The sequence below is a fragment of the Lipotes vexillifer genome, unplaced genomic scaffold (genome assembly GCF_000442215.2).
Source record: "Lipotes vexillifer unplaced genomic scaffold, Lipotes_vexillifer_v1.1 scaffold397, whole genome shotgun sequence".
Taxonomy (NCBI): domain Eukaryota; kingdom Metazoa; phylum Chordata; class Mammalia; order Artiodactyla; family Lipotidae; genus Lipotes; species Lipotes vexillifer.
The window spans coordinates 648,823-663,808 of record NW_006772681.1 but is presented as its reverse complement, the minus strand read 5'-3'; the positions used below and the strand labels follow the sequence as shown (position 1 = coordinate 663,808).

Genomic DNA, 14,986 nt, shown 5'->3' with positions numbered 1-14,986 from the left:
CCTACACCACATAGTGGACCACAGTTCTTTGGATACAGTGTACTAACACTAGAAGCCCCTTTTCCATACATGCGCACACACGCCCCTGTCCCCACTTGCAGTTATGTGAAATTCAGAGTCTGAGTAGATGGAAAAAGGTTTCAAAGGCCCAGGGCATCTATAAACCACTGATTTATGTTTCTCAGCCTAGTTCTTTTCGTCTTGAAGCTAGTGGAAGTTCTTTCCAGGTGCTGGCTGTAGGTTGACTAACAATATTACTTTGGGTTGGAAAGGCTGTTTCATGGACAGTTAAGCAGACTATTTTGAGTGGAAGCCAAAATCTATTTTTTAATGGAAATGTTTAAAATTATTTACATATAAAATATACCTCAAGCCCATTGTTTTAAATACATTGAAATGGGTCTGCTGCCCTATCCTACACGTCTGCCACACATGCTGGGGTGTTGCCCCAGGACCTTACTTCAGACATCCGTGTGGCTGACAGGGTCTTGGTGCTCCGGCCTGGTGTCAGGCCTGAGCCTCCAAGATGGGAAAGCCAAGTCCAGGACATTGGACCACCAGAGACCTCCCGGCCCATGTAATATCAGTCGGAGAGAGCTCTCCCAGAGATCTCCATCTCAGTGCTAAGACCCAGCTCCACCCAATAGCCAGCAGGCACCAGCTTGGCTGGAGACATTCCATCGAAAAACAACAGAATACACTTTCTTCTCAAGTGCTCATAGAACATTCTCCAGGATAGATCATACCTTGGGTCACAAATCAAGCCTTGGTAAATTTAAGAAAATTGGAATTGTATCAAGTATCTTTTCTAACCACAATGTTATGAGACTAGATATCAATTACAGGAAAAAAAAACTGTAAAAACTACAAACACACAGAGGCTAAACAATACGTTACTAAATAACCAAGAGATCACTGAAGAAATCAAAGAGGAAATCAAAAAATACCTAGAAACAAATGACAATGAAAACATGACGACCCCAAACCTATGGGATGCAGCAAAAGCAGTTCTAAAAGGGAAGTTTATAGCAATACAGTCCTACCTCAAGAAACAAGACAAATCTCAAATAAACAGCCTAACCTTACACCTAAAGCAGTTAGAGAAAGAAGAACAAAATAAACCCCAAAGTTAGCAGAAGGAAAGAAATCATAAACATCAGATCAGAAATAAATGAAAAAGAAATGAAGGAAACAATAGCAAAGGTCAATAAAACAAAAAGCTGGTTCTTTGAGAAGATAAACAAAATTGATAAACCACCTGCCAGACTCATCAAGAAAAAAAGGGAGAAGACTCAAATCAACAGAATTAGAAATGAAAAAGGAGACGTAACAACTGACACTGCAGAAATACAAAGGATCATGAGAGATTACTACAAGCAACTGTATGCCAATAGAATGGACAACCTGGAAGAAATGGACAAATTCTTAGAAAAGCACAACCTTCCAAGACTGAACCAGGAAGAAATTGAAAATATAAACAGACCAATAACAAGCACTGAAATTGAAACTGTGATTAAAAATCTTTCAACAAACAAAAGCCCAGGACCAGATGGCTTCACAGGCAAATTCTACCAAACATTTAGAGAAGAGCTAACACCTATCCTCCTCAAACTCTTCCAAAATATAGCAGAGGGAGGAGCGCTCCCAAACTCCTTCTATGAGGCCACCGTCACCCTGATACCAAAACCAAAGATGTCACAAAAAAAGAAAACTACATGCCAGTATTACTGATGAACATAGATGCAAACATCCTCAACAAAATACTAGCAGACAGAATCCAACAGCACATTAAAAGGATCATATGCCATGATCAAGTGGGGTTTATCCCAGGAATGCAAGGATTCTTCAGTATATGCAAATCAGTCAGTGTGATACACCATATTAACAAACTGAAGGAGAAAAACCATATGATCATCTCAACAGAGGCAGAAAAAGCTTTCGACAAAATCAACACCCATTTGTGACAAAAACTCTCCAGAAATCAAGCATAGAGGGAACCTACCTCAACATGATAGAGGCCTTATATGACAAACCCACAGCCAACATCGTTCTCAATGGTGAAAAACTGAAACCGTTTCCTGTAAGATCAGGAACAAGACAAGGTTGCCCACTCTCACCACTATTATTCAACATAGTTTTGGAAGTTTTAGCCACGGCATTCAGAGAAGAAAAAGAAATAAAAGGAATCCAAATCGGAAAAGAAGTAAAACTGTCACTGTTTGCAGATGACATGATACTATACATAGAGAATCCTAATGATGCTACCAGAAAACTACTAGAGCTAATCAGTGAATGTGGTAAAGTAGCAGGACGCAAAATTAATGCACAGAAACCTCTTGCATTCCTGTACACTAATGATGAAAAATCTGAAAGAGAAGTTAAGGACACACTCCCATTTACCATTGCAAGAAAAAGAATAAAATACTTAGGAATAAACCTACCAAAGGAGACAAAAAACCTGAATGCAGAAAACTATAAGACACTGATGAAAGAAATTAAAGACTATATAAACAGGTGGAGAGATATACCATATTCTTGGACTGGAAGAATCAACATTGTGAAAATGACTGTACTACCCAAAGCAATCTACAGATTCAATGCAGTACTTATCAAATGACCAATGGCATTTTTCACAGAACTAGAACAAAAAGGTTTGAAATTTGTATGGAAACACAAAGACCCCAAATAGCCAAAGCAATCTTGAGAAAGAAAAACGGAGCTGGAAGAATCAGGCTCCCTGACTTCAGACTCTACTATGAAGCTACAGTAATCAGGACAGTATGGTACTGGCACGAAAAACAGACATATAGATGACTGGAACAGGATAGAAAGCCCAGAGATAAACCCGCACACATATGGTCACCTCGTCTTTGATAAAGGAGGCAAGAATATACAATGGAGAAAAGACAGCCTCTTCAACAAGTGGTACTGGGAAAACTGGACAGCTACATGTAAAAGAATGAAATTAGAACACTTCCTAACACCATACACAAAAATAAACTCAAAATGGATTAAAGACGTAAATGTAAGGCCAGACACTATAAAACTCTTAGAGGAACACATAGGCAGAACACTCTATGACATAAATCACAGCAAGATCTTTTTTGATCCACCTCCTGGAGAAATGGAAATAAAACCAAAAATAAACAAATGGGACCTAATGAAACTTAAAAGCTTTTGCACAGCAAAGGAAACCATAAACAAGATGAAAAGACAACCCTCAGAATGGGAGAAAATATTTGCAAACGAAGCAACTGACAAAGGATTAATCTCCAAAATATACAAGCAGTTCATGCAGCTCAATATCAAAAAACAAACAACCCAATCCAAAAATGGGTGGAAGACCTAAATAGACATTTCTCCAAAGAAGATATACAGATTGTCAACAAACACATGAAAGGATGCTCAGTATCACTCATCATTAGAGAAATGCAAGTCAAAACTACAATGAGGTATCACTTCACACTGGTCAGAATGGACATCATCAAAAAATCTACAAAACAGTAAATGCTGGAGAGGGAGTGGAGAAAAGGGAACCCCCTTGCACTGTTATTGGGAATGTAAATTGATACAGCCACTATGGAGAACAGTATGGAGGTTCCTTAAAAAACTAAAAATAGAACTACCATATGATCCAGCAATCCCACTACTGGGCATATACCCTGAGAAAACCATAATTCAAAAAGAGCCATGTCCCACAATGTTCATTGCAGCACTCTTTACAATAGCCAGGACATGGAAGCAACCTAAGTGTCCATCGACAGATGAATGGATAAAGAAGATGTGGCACATATATACAGCCATAAAAAGAAACGAAATTGAGTTATTTGTAGTGAGGTTGATAGACCTAGAGTCTGTAATACAGAGTGAATGAATTAAATCAGAAAGAGGGAAATAAATACGGTGATACATATATTTGGAATAAAAAAAATGGATATGAGGAACCTAGGGGCAGGACAGGAATAAAGACACAGACGTAGAGAATGTAGTTGAGGACACGGGGGTGGGGAGGGAGGGGTAAGCTGGGACGAAGTGAGAGAGTAGCATGGACATATATACACTACCAAATGTAAAATAGCTAGCTAGTGGGAAGCAGCTGCATAGCACAGGGAGATCAGCTTGGTGTTTTGTAACCACCTAGAGGCATGGGATAGGGAGGGTGGGAGGGAGACACAAGAGGGAGGGGATATGGGGGTGTATGTGTACATATAGCTGATTCAGTTTGTTGTACAGCAGAAACTAACACAACATTGTAAAGCAATTATACTCCAATAAAGGTGTTAAAATGAATAAATTAATTAAAATATGGAACAAAAAAATACATTGAAATGTATGGCTTTAGTATGTGCACGTGAACACAAACACTAATCCCAATTTTCACATAGTTTTTAAAAAATTGGAAATGTTAATATTAAAGTAAGATTTTCTCCTTGGGGTTCTTATTGATTGATTTATAGTTTTACCATTCCATTGCTTAATTCCAAACATATTACAAAATATCCATGTATACGTTAAAAAAATTAAAAACTAGTCTTATTTTGATTCTCATTCTCTGAATAGGCAAAGTAGGTTCATGTAAGCACATTTCTGTAAAGTAGTGTTGGTGTTTGAGTCCCTAGCTTATTAAATACAGGTTAATCTCTCTGAATCAAAGAAATAGGCACAAACAGCCTGTTCTTAAATTAGATTGCATGCATTTTATTGCTAAAGAGATTTTAAATGTATAATTAATTTTTGCTCTCTTTTGATAGTAATCCCGTGGATTTGAGTAACCCAGCCATTATAAGCTCTACTCCCAAATTTCAGGAACAGTTCTTAAATGTGAGCGGAATGCCGCAAGAATTGAATCAGTATCCCTGCCTTAAACATCTGCCTCAAATATTTTTTCGTGCCATGCGTGGAATCAGCTGTCTGGTGGATGCATTCTTAGGTGAATTTTGTGTATGTTGCTAGATGTTTGAAGATAACTCTAGAGTCTAGTTTTAGAAACTTTTGTGGACAGCCCAAAGCAAAAGATGATCAGAGTTGATTACAAATAATAAACTGGAAAAAATTATTTGCGACGAATGTGATAGCTAGAGGGTTTTTGTTATTATTATATAAATAGATCAAATAATGCAAAGAAAAAGAATAAGACCTGGTAGATAAATGGACAAAGACTATGAATAAATAATTTGCAAAAGAGAAAAGTGTTCATTCTCACTAGTAATCCAAGAAAATACAGATTAAAATGCATTAGGTGTCATTCTTACGTGAATCATTAGGAAGCAGTTTATACTTTTCGTGAACCATTGTTTTAAACTGTTGTTCACATAAAAAGTCAGAATTTTTTTAACCTGTTAAAAGGCAGTGATATTTAATACCTATCATTTTCAAAAACGTTTTGTTATGTGCAATTAATGTATTACAGAGGTAATATATTAGTTCAGTTAACTTTGGCTGCCACCTAGCCAAAAGTACTAGTGGTTTAAACAAGGTAGTTTACTTTCACACGTGTTAAGCGCAGGACTAAGCTGTATACAGGGCTGCTATAGCAGTTCCACCATTGTCAGAGACCCAAGGGCCTTCCGTCTTCTGACTCTTCATCCTTTGTGCACACTCTCATGGGCCATGATGGCTGAAAGAGTTCCAGCTATCCTGTTCAGGAATTGGGAAGGAAGGAGCCATCTACCTTTGATTCGTTCTTTTAAGGAGATTTCTTGGGGAAGACCCACCCAATAATTGCCCAGTCTCTGTGGTCAGAACATGGCCACATCTGGCTGTAAGAGAGCCTTCAAAAGGCAGTTGTTTATTCTGCATAGCCATGTCTAGCTAAAATTTGTGTTTTATAGCTCAGGAAGAAAGGACAAATTGATATTGGGAGGCAGCTAGCAGTCTCTGCTGTAGTCTGTTGTGAGCCTTCACTGGTGTTGCTTGAGGAAGATTTACTGACCACATATTTTGAACTATGAAGAATAACTCCATTTGCCTTTCTTTAAAGGCATTTCTAGACCCCGATCAGACAGTGCTCCTCCAACACCCGTGAATAGATTGAGTATGCCTCAAAGCACTGCTGTCAATACCACCCCACCACATAACCGGAGGCACCGGGCTGTTACTGTGAACAAGGCCACCATGAAGACAAGCACAGTAAGTTTTCATGACCATTGTTATACTGTATAAAATGGGCTTTTTAATCTGCCTTCCTTTTAAAAAATCCTGCTGTTTCTCAAACTTTTCATGAGTGTGGCTATATTCTTGTGTTCTTCTAATAGGTTAGTACTGCTCACGCCTCAAAAGTTCAGCACCAGACATCCTCCACCTCTCCTCTGTCAAGTCCAAATCAGACTAGTTCAGAACCCCGGCCACTGCCTGCCCCACAGAGACCAAAGGTTAACAGCATCTTGAATCTCTTTGGATCATGGTTATTTGATGCAGCATTTGTTCACTGTAAACTTCATAATGGGATAAACAGAGACAGCAGCATGACTGGTAAATATTGCTCAAGAAATACGTTGTCATTTTTTTCTTTTCTTTTTTTTCTTTTTAATCTTTCCTACCTGCAAGATTAATATGTATCTTAAAAAGCTCTCTGTCTCTGACCAAGCAGTGTCTTTTGCTTAACCCCTTCCAGCTGAAGTAATTTTGAAAGTTTCCCTACTTGTCCTTTTTATGTTCGTTCTATGAGGTTTGGCTTTTGTCTGGCTTTTGTCTAATACTTCAGGTTAGCCACTTTTTGTTAAACCAGATTCCTTTCAGTAGGTGACCTGGAAGTTCCCTTCATGTCAGCCAGGATAATAATATTGATATAAAGAATTAAACATAATTGACCAGAAATTTATTCATAAGAAGTGTTTTCTTAGATTTTTGACAGCCATTCACTCATTACTACATATAAATATCAGAAAATTTCTGCTTCACAGAAGACTGTAACCTTTTAGGTTTTAGTCTAGAGAACTTTATTTCAAGGGCACACTTTGGAAAATATATTTTCTCTGTAAGTAACACTGGTGAAGAATTAATAATTCAACCCTGATATCTTTATTTAGATTTTATTACAGAAATGAAATTCTATCTAAGTATGATTTATTTTTGTCATCTTACCATTACACATGGAAGTAGTGGCATAGGGTGCAGGATGGAAGGCTGGGGTACTGCAGAATATACTGAATATTTATGACTGTTTTATAGAGCTGAGCAATAATAATGGCTAACACTTACTGAGCTGCAGTTACTCTGTGCCAGGCACTATGCTTTATGAATTAATTGTGCTTTATGTAATAATATAATTAATATTGGTTGGTTGGTAATATAATTAATCCACTGGGGTTGGAAATAACTTGAGATAAAAGGATGCCTAATTGCATTAGATTATGCATCTCTAGGGAGAGTGTTAACTTCAAGGATTAAACTAATAAAATGGTCATAAGGGTCTCTGCTCAGAAATGCATTCTTTGTTATTATGTATCATCTCGGAACTAAGGGTCTATGACTGTTAGCATTATATACATGTAAATTATTTTGGTTGTTCTTACAAATCTTTAAATAATTTAGAAAAGTGCATATAAAGGCATTTTCAGGAATATAATTTGAGATTGCATGATTGAGTTTAGGGATTCCTTTGTTTATTTTGTTCAAATTCAGACACTTCATATTCTACCATTTCCATATTTTATTTGCAAGTTTGACTTATGGATAAGTAAATGTACTTATTTGATGACTAAATGAAAACATTTAAAAAACATTTTGGCGTATGTTTTCTAAAGTTCATGTGCCTTATATTTTGAGTTATGACCCATGTTTATATTTGTTAATTTGTATTGTATATTCTGGATTGAGTTAGTCATATTTTTATTTTTTATTTTTATTAAGATACAATTCTTTACAGTGTAACTCTTGGGTATCAAGCTGTTGACACTAAAATCCCTGAATCCAGAGTGGTTCAACCTGCTGCTTCCTTGGTGGGCTTGCTTAAAGGGAATTTATAGATCTTCCCACTCTCTAGGGAGTTTTTAACAGCTTTTCTCACCCTCTTGTGCCAAAAGATATAAACTAGAATTCAAATCATGTGTGGGCTACAAATTCCTACTTTTAACTCTTACCATTTTCTTTGGTGGGTAAAGGATAGAAGCTCTTCTTCCCCCACCTTGTGTTCAGAGATGAGAAAGGCTGTTGTATTACCCAGGAGATAGGAGGTGTCCAGATAGCTGAATGGGTTAAAGTGCTGTTGGGTACTACTCTTGAGGTCTTGGGGGTGGTGGGAAGGTTGAGAATACTGACTCTGTTAGTCTGTTCTCTAAGTACTGGCTGCCATCAAGGAATTCTGCCATGTAGTTCACCTCTAAAAATGTTTGCTTCTGTGAACTGGTTAGCTTTAGAGTTACATGACAGTACACTGTGCTTTGTAATTGTAACATTGAGCTGGGAAGGGTTAATGAACTAAAATTTTAATGCACGTTATGGGCAGTTCAAAACCTCAATTTTTTGTAGTTGTGTAATTTTCTTCGTTCATTGTTTTGCATGATACAAAAATCATAATTTTGGATCTGAATGCACAATTTCCTGTTTTTGAACTAGCTTGTGGTATCATAAAGCTTTTAATCTAACTTTTAAAAAGCTAAAAAGCTTCTTAACTTATTGTAAAATTTCACCATCTTTAAAGTATTTTATAATTACTACTGTCCTTTGATTTGTTTCCATTTATTTCTATTATCTTGCAGCATCTTTTATCCAAATTCTTCTTTCTTATAAATCTTGTAAGTAGGAACCAGAAGCTTCTCCTTAATTGCAGTCATGTTTTTATTTTTTTCATAATTCCATTAAAAATTTTGATTGTCATTGTCTCTTGTAGTTTTTGCACTTGGGAAGAAAAATACTTTTCTGTGTTTTGAATGGGGAAGATTGTTGGCAAAAGCAAATTAATCTGCCTGAATCAGTCCCATTATTTTCGTACACTAGTCTGGTCATGTCATGAATTCCAGGATTTTGCACTAACTGTGTTTTGGCTTTTTTTTTTTTTTTTAATTTAAAGCTTTAAGCGTATTTTTATACAGATTTAGTGTTTGATTTGTATGCATTCTGCATGTAGTGTTTTTCAAATGTATTATTGCTGGATAGCTTATTCAGGACTAAAAATGGCTCATGGGAAGTTGCATAAAGATTTATGCTTGACTCTGCATTCTGTTAAATCTGTTATTACAAATAATTTAAACATTTCATGTAGAGTGATAAAAGATTTCAGAGTGATTTTCAATACACTGTGAAATCTTTTGTTAAAAATAAAAGCAACTTTCGAAGGGCTTCTGTTTCAGTGACAACGAATGACCATGATAATCTTTCTTACCAATCCAATTTTCTGATTTATCAACCTCAAGTTAGCTGCTGTCTGTGGTTGTTAAAATTCATTCTCATTTTGCTTGGTTGGGCGATTCTTTGGTGTGTGTTTTGGAATTGGTTGGGTGGTGGGAATGCTTTCTCTTCCTCCCTGCCCATTTCTTATCCTTACCTTGCCCTCTCCCTAAAGTATACAACCTGGCATGGGATTACCCATTCAATTATGATGTCTCTCTGGGGTAATGTGTAAATTTGCAGTACCTATTTTTCTTAATGTTTAAGCATCATTTTTTAGGGAGAGAAAAAAACAGAATAAATAATAGAAAAGCCAAATTCTGTGTTATATATCTGTATGTATGTGAATACAGATATATACAAATGTAGTCTGCTAATCAGAAATTCAGTTGAAAGATGCATCTTGTAGAATCTGTTAAACTGACAGTACCACTGTAAATTGTTACCCCTTTTCAAAGAAGATTTCAGAGAGCCCTTTAAAAAAAAAAATTAAGACATAATTGCTAAACAAAAGCATTATTGGATTCTATTCAAGTAGCTATTTAATGACACCAACATTTGATCTTTGTGTCCAGGGTCCCATGAGCCTATTTGCATATCAACAAATATAATAAAACCCTCCTTTTTTCTCCCCAGCCATTACAACACAAGCTAGCATGGAGTTTCGACGGAAAGGGTCACAAATGTCCACAGACACCATGGTTTCCAATCCTATGTTTGATGCAAGTGAATTTCCTGATAACTATGAAGCAGGAAGAGCTGAGGCTTGTGGGACACTGTGTAGGATTTTTTGTAGCAAGAAGACTGGAGAAGAGATTCTGCCAGCTTATTTATCCAGGTCCTAGAATTTTTTTTGTTTATTTTTCCATTTATATAGTTGTGATAGTGAAACTATTATAGCATGGCTTAGTAGGTTGAATTGATAAGTAAATGTTGGTTTGAAATACCTGCAAATGTATGTAAGTAACTGAAATTTTTTGCTTGAATTCTTCCTTTTTATCTACCTTACCAGATTTGGTGAGGACCCCTAACACCCTTTTTATTTTAGAAGTATTGTTAATTCCATCTTACATGGCGTTTGTTAATTACAGAGAGATTTGAAGGGCCACGCTAAATTTTTAATACATTTTTACCACAGTACTAGACAGTATAGATGGTCCAGAAATGTTAGCTGTCAATCCTGCCTCTAAGGAGCTTATTTTCTCAAGTGAGCAAAGCCATGTACACAAGTAACACCAATCCTATAGCAGTAGGAAGCTGGTAAGAGAGAGACACAGAAAAAGTGCTATAGGCATTCAGAGGAAGCAGCAGCATACACTTGCCCTGGGGGTTCAGGAAAGAGTTACAGAGGATTGGATGATTGTGCCGGACTTATAAAAGATGACTAGTATCTAGACTATGTTAGCAAGTTGGGTAGGGTCATCCTATCCAAATTTATGGCTTCAGCCAGTCTTTTTGAATGGCTCTGCCATCCATTCAGTTGCTTATGTCAGAAACTAGGAGTCATTTTAGGCTTCTCTTCTCTCCCTCTGTATCTTTAGATGGTCAACCGACTCTTGCCTTTCTGCTACTTAACCCTCTTTCTAATCTCTCCACTCTGTCCCCACCATGACACTTCAGGCCTTGTCACTTTTTTGCTAAATTAACTTGTAATGGCCTCCTATTTTTCTTGACTGTCTTTTGCCCTCCTCAGCTGATCATTCACACAGCTCCTGAAGTGATACTAATATTAATAACATTCAGGTGTCTGTGCATACTAGGTTCTCAGGAGAGAGGATTAAACTGACTCAGAAGGAAAAAGTGTAGAAGAATACAGATATGAAACAGAATATGGTACATGCAGGGAAATAAGCAGTATCTTAACAGGCACTTGACTCTAAGTAACAGAAAACTCTTTCAGTGTGACTTAAGCAAAAGGGGAATGAGTTATGAGAAACTCACGCTATTGAATACCTTCTAAGGTCAGGACATGCAGCAGGGTCTCACAAAGGGCAGGAACCAAGAGCTAGAAAGTGTTCAGGGACCAAAACAACTTTCCTCCTTTTTGTTTCTCTGTCATCATGGTCTCCCAGAACTGCTTCATTCTTCTCTTACCTGCAGATCATGTTCTTATATTGTAGTATGCTTCTAAGTTCAAATTTCCGTGACCTTTGTCTAGGTGACCAGCAGGGCCAATTAGCATTTTGAATCCTAATTTCAGATTCCTGAGAAAGAGGATCTGATTAATCAGGTGTCTACCTCTGGTCTAATCAGCTACAGCTGTGAAGGTGGGTCACATTGGATACTGGCACCCCATGTGGTGGGGGCAGATTTCTTAGGAGGGAGATGATGGGTTGGGACGATACTCCCAACGGTATCAATAGCAGTAAGGGAGAAGGCTGTGAATACGAGCCTTCCATCTGGCCCATAAGATTGGATGGGTGGTAGTGTGACTGAAGAGCAGATTTGTGACGGGGGCCAAGGATGGGGTTAGTGTTGAACCTGTTGAATTTGAGGTGCCTGCGGGCTATTTATCAACAAATATTTATTAAGTTCTACTTTGTGCCAGTCACTGTGCACAGGGAGTACTAGAGTAATCAGTAGACATGTCCTGCCCTCAGGTCTGAAGTATGCTTTTGGCTAGTAGATCTGGAGCTAGAGACTGATTTGATTATGTTTGGTGGCTTAAGTAGTGTTTAAAACCAGGCTAGTAGAAGAGATAGCTTAGAGAACTGAGGTTGGCAGCCTGAGGAACCCCCAGTGTTAGGAGGCACGTGGAATAAGAAGATCTGTTAAAGGAACGAGCCATAGAAGTCAGAGAAGATTTAAGAGAGGAAGGGAGTAATCAAAGGGTTGAATGCTTTAAAAAGGCAAAGTTAAGACTTAGACATGTCTTTTGGATTTGCAATTGAGAGGTCATTGGTTATTTGCTATAATATGGTTTTAGTTGAATTCTAGAAAGAGAAGATGGATTGAAATGGGTTGAGCAGTGACCAGGAGGAGGTGAGGAAGTTGTTTCTGAGGAGGTTTGTGGAGAAAGGTACCTTACGGTAGCAGAAGAGTATACTAGTATAGTTGCTCTTGAATGATGGAAGATTGAATGCTTAGTTCACTGGGGGTTAGGGGAGGATGTTGAAAGTAAGGTATGTTCAAGTACATTCCTAAAAGGATTCTTATTCAGAGCGACTGTCATATCGTGGTGAGTACAGGGTCGAATGAGGTTTCTTTCTTTCATTGTGCTCCCAAAAATAATGGGGGAGGGGGAAAGGGACACAACACACTATTTTTCAGGAATTGTGAAACGCTACAAAATTTTACTGACATGGAAATCAATTCAGTAATTCCTCCAGTTTATTGATAATTACTGCAGCCTTTTGTTTTTATCAATAGTTACTTCATTTGCAGGCACCTGTAACTGAGTTGCAAGGCTTAAAACTTCAAGAAAGCGTAATAGACATGAATCTTTTTTTCCTTTTGATTAGGAAATATAACTTGGTTCTTAGTGTATTTGATTCTGAATTGTTCTAACTCCAGTAATACCTTTTAAAGGATAGAAGTAGTGAAGATTGGAAATAGACTTTAAGATGACTGTGTAGAAAATATTAATAATTATGAAAACAGTTGATCAGCAGTTTGTTTAAAATTTTTTTCTTGCTTTCCTAGATTTTACATGCTTTTAATTCAAGGTTTGCAGATAAATGATTATGTGTGCCATCCTGTCTTGGCCAGCGTTATTCTAAACTCCCCTCCTTTGTTCTGCTGTGACTTGAAAGGGATTGATGTTGTGGTTCCTTACTTTATTTCAGCTCTTGAAACCATTTTGCCTGACAGGTAAGCTTTCATTCTGTACTAGTATGTCAGTTGTTGGTTTTGGCCTGGTCTGTTTTGGTGCTTTCTCCCCAGTTTCCCAATTTATCCTGTCCAGTTGTCTTCATAGCCCAAGGGGACTCAGGCCATATTAAATGAGTGTAGAACATCCAGGCCTACCTCGTCCCTGAACTCTTTTAGTTCTCTTTGTCCACGGGTGTGTTGAATCCTTCTTGGTCTGGTCTAGAGGGGTAAGAATAGCCCCAGCCCAGAGGTCTTTTGTGGAGTAGGCCTTACATTTAAAATCAATCAATCAGTCAATCAGATTCTAGTTTAATTCCATAACAGTTTAACATAGAGATTCTCTCTCACACACACACAAATTGCAGAATATGAACTCAGTGGAAAGTAGTTACTGCATTCTTTATAAAACCAAACCCAGTACGTGTATTGTAAAAAATTGGCATAATGTATATTTGGCAATAGCTAAAAACATACTTTAGTTCAGAAATACTAATAGCTATCTTTTTTTTTCTTTTTGGCAGAGAACTCTCAAAATTCAAAAGCTATGTAAATCCAACAGAATTGAGAAGATCTTCCATTAATATCCTGCTTTCTTTATTGCCTCTCCCACATCACTTTGGCACAGTCAAATCCGAGGTAAAGTTTTATTAAAGTTTTTTATATTCTGTATTCTCTTTTGTGTGTTAATTCAAGTCAAATTGTATTTTTTAAAATGGAAAAGGAGCTTTTAAAAAAATTTTCAAATTATTTCAAGTGAATCAACAAAGTTGATTTGTTGACGTATTTCTTCTGTCAGTGAGCCAGCGTGCCCTTGGCCTACCATTTCAAGCAGTGATGGGCTGGTGATGTCTGGTCTCATATGTTGTGTGAGTTAGTGACACACTTAGCACAGTGGCTAATATTAGTCAGACTGAAAGCCTTGCTTGTTAGACTGATCTGTGTGTCCACTGTAGCAGTTCCTACATGGGCGTAGCGTACCACAGCAGACGATGTTAAATGTTATTTATTTCTTCCGTAGGTGGTCCTGGAAGGAAAATTTAGTAATGATGACAGCTCTTCTTATGATAAACCAATAACTTTTTTGTCACTGAAGTTGAGACTTGTGAATATACTAATAGGTGCCTTGCAAACGGAAACGGACCCCAACAACACTCAAATGATACTAGGTTTGTGTTCACATGTTGTTTTGTAAGTGAAAACCCAGGTGGTATGTTGACCTCAGGCATGTTGAGGAGGCAGGGGTCAGGGATGGGAACCTAAGCATAATATAGCCCTACTTATTCTGAATCAGAGGCAGAATTTGTTTGCTTTTATATGTGAAAAATTTTGAAGGGGTGAGATGAGGGAAGGAAAGCATCCTAGTTGTCTTGGTAGGTCATGCTGGCTTAGTTTTATTTGTGTTCTTTATTTTTCTCTTGCCCTCTTGCCCTTCCTCTCTCCTTCTCTCCCCTTTTCTCCCCTTCCCTCTCTTCTCTTTCCTTTCTGTCCTCATTACTTCTGCCTCTGCCTCTTCCTTCTGCCTATTACGTACATGTGAAAACATTTAGAGTTGGGTGTAATTCTGGAAGCCATGTTTGAACATGCCAAGAGGAGATTGAAGAGTAGCTGTTGCTGTGCCTCCTCCCTTTTTCCTTATTGTTTCCTGTTAGTTTTCTAGTCATACTGACTCTCTGTCTTAAGTGGCTTCTTGTTATTATTGCCACTTACATATATTAAACACGTATCACCTCTCAGCTTGGTAACTGCAGCTGTCTCTTACTGTACTTCTGGTTTTTTATCAAAGCCAAGGGCATAGTCCTATGTGCAGGTACTCCAAGGAGAAAGAAGAGAATGGCATGGCTTTTATCCT

At 37.6% G+C, this 14,986-nt stretch overlaps 1 protein-coding gene across 2 annotated transcripts in view; it reads left to right on the top strand.

Moving 5' to 3' along the window:
* RALGAPB (Ral GTPase activating protein non-catalytic subunit beta) overlaps positions 1 to 14,986 on the top strand; it is a 77,496-nt gene that overhangs the window by 21,226 nt on the left and 41,284 nt on the right. For both annotated transcript variants that reach the window (XM_007447709.1, XM_007447710.1), the window contains exons 6-12: positions 4,752 to 4,930; positions 5,981 to 6,129; positions 6,255 to 6,471; positions 9,964 to 10,165; positions 12,970 to 13,137; positions 13,659 to 13,773; positions 14,156 to 14,303. In XM_007447709.1, coding sequence (XP_007447771.1) covers positions 4,752 to 4,930; positions 5,981 to 6,129; positions 6,255 to 6,471; positions 9,964 to 10,165; positions 12,970 to 13,137; positions 13,659 to 13,773; positions 14,156 to 14,303 — 1,178 coding nt within the window. The remainder of the gene's footprint in view (positions 1 to 4,751; positions 4,931 to 5,980; positions 6,130 to 6,254; positions 6,472 to 9,963; positions 10,166 to 12,969; positions 13,138 to 13,658; positions 13,774 to 14,155; positions 14,304 to 14,986) is intronic.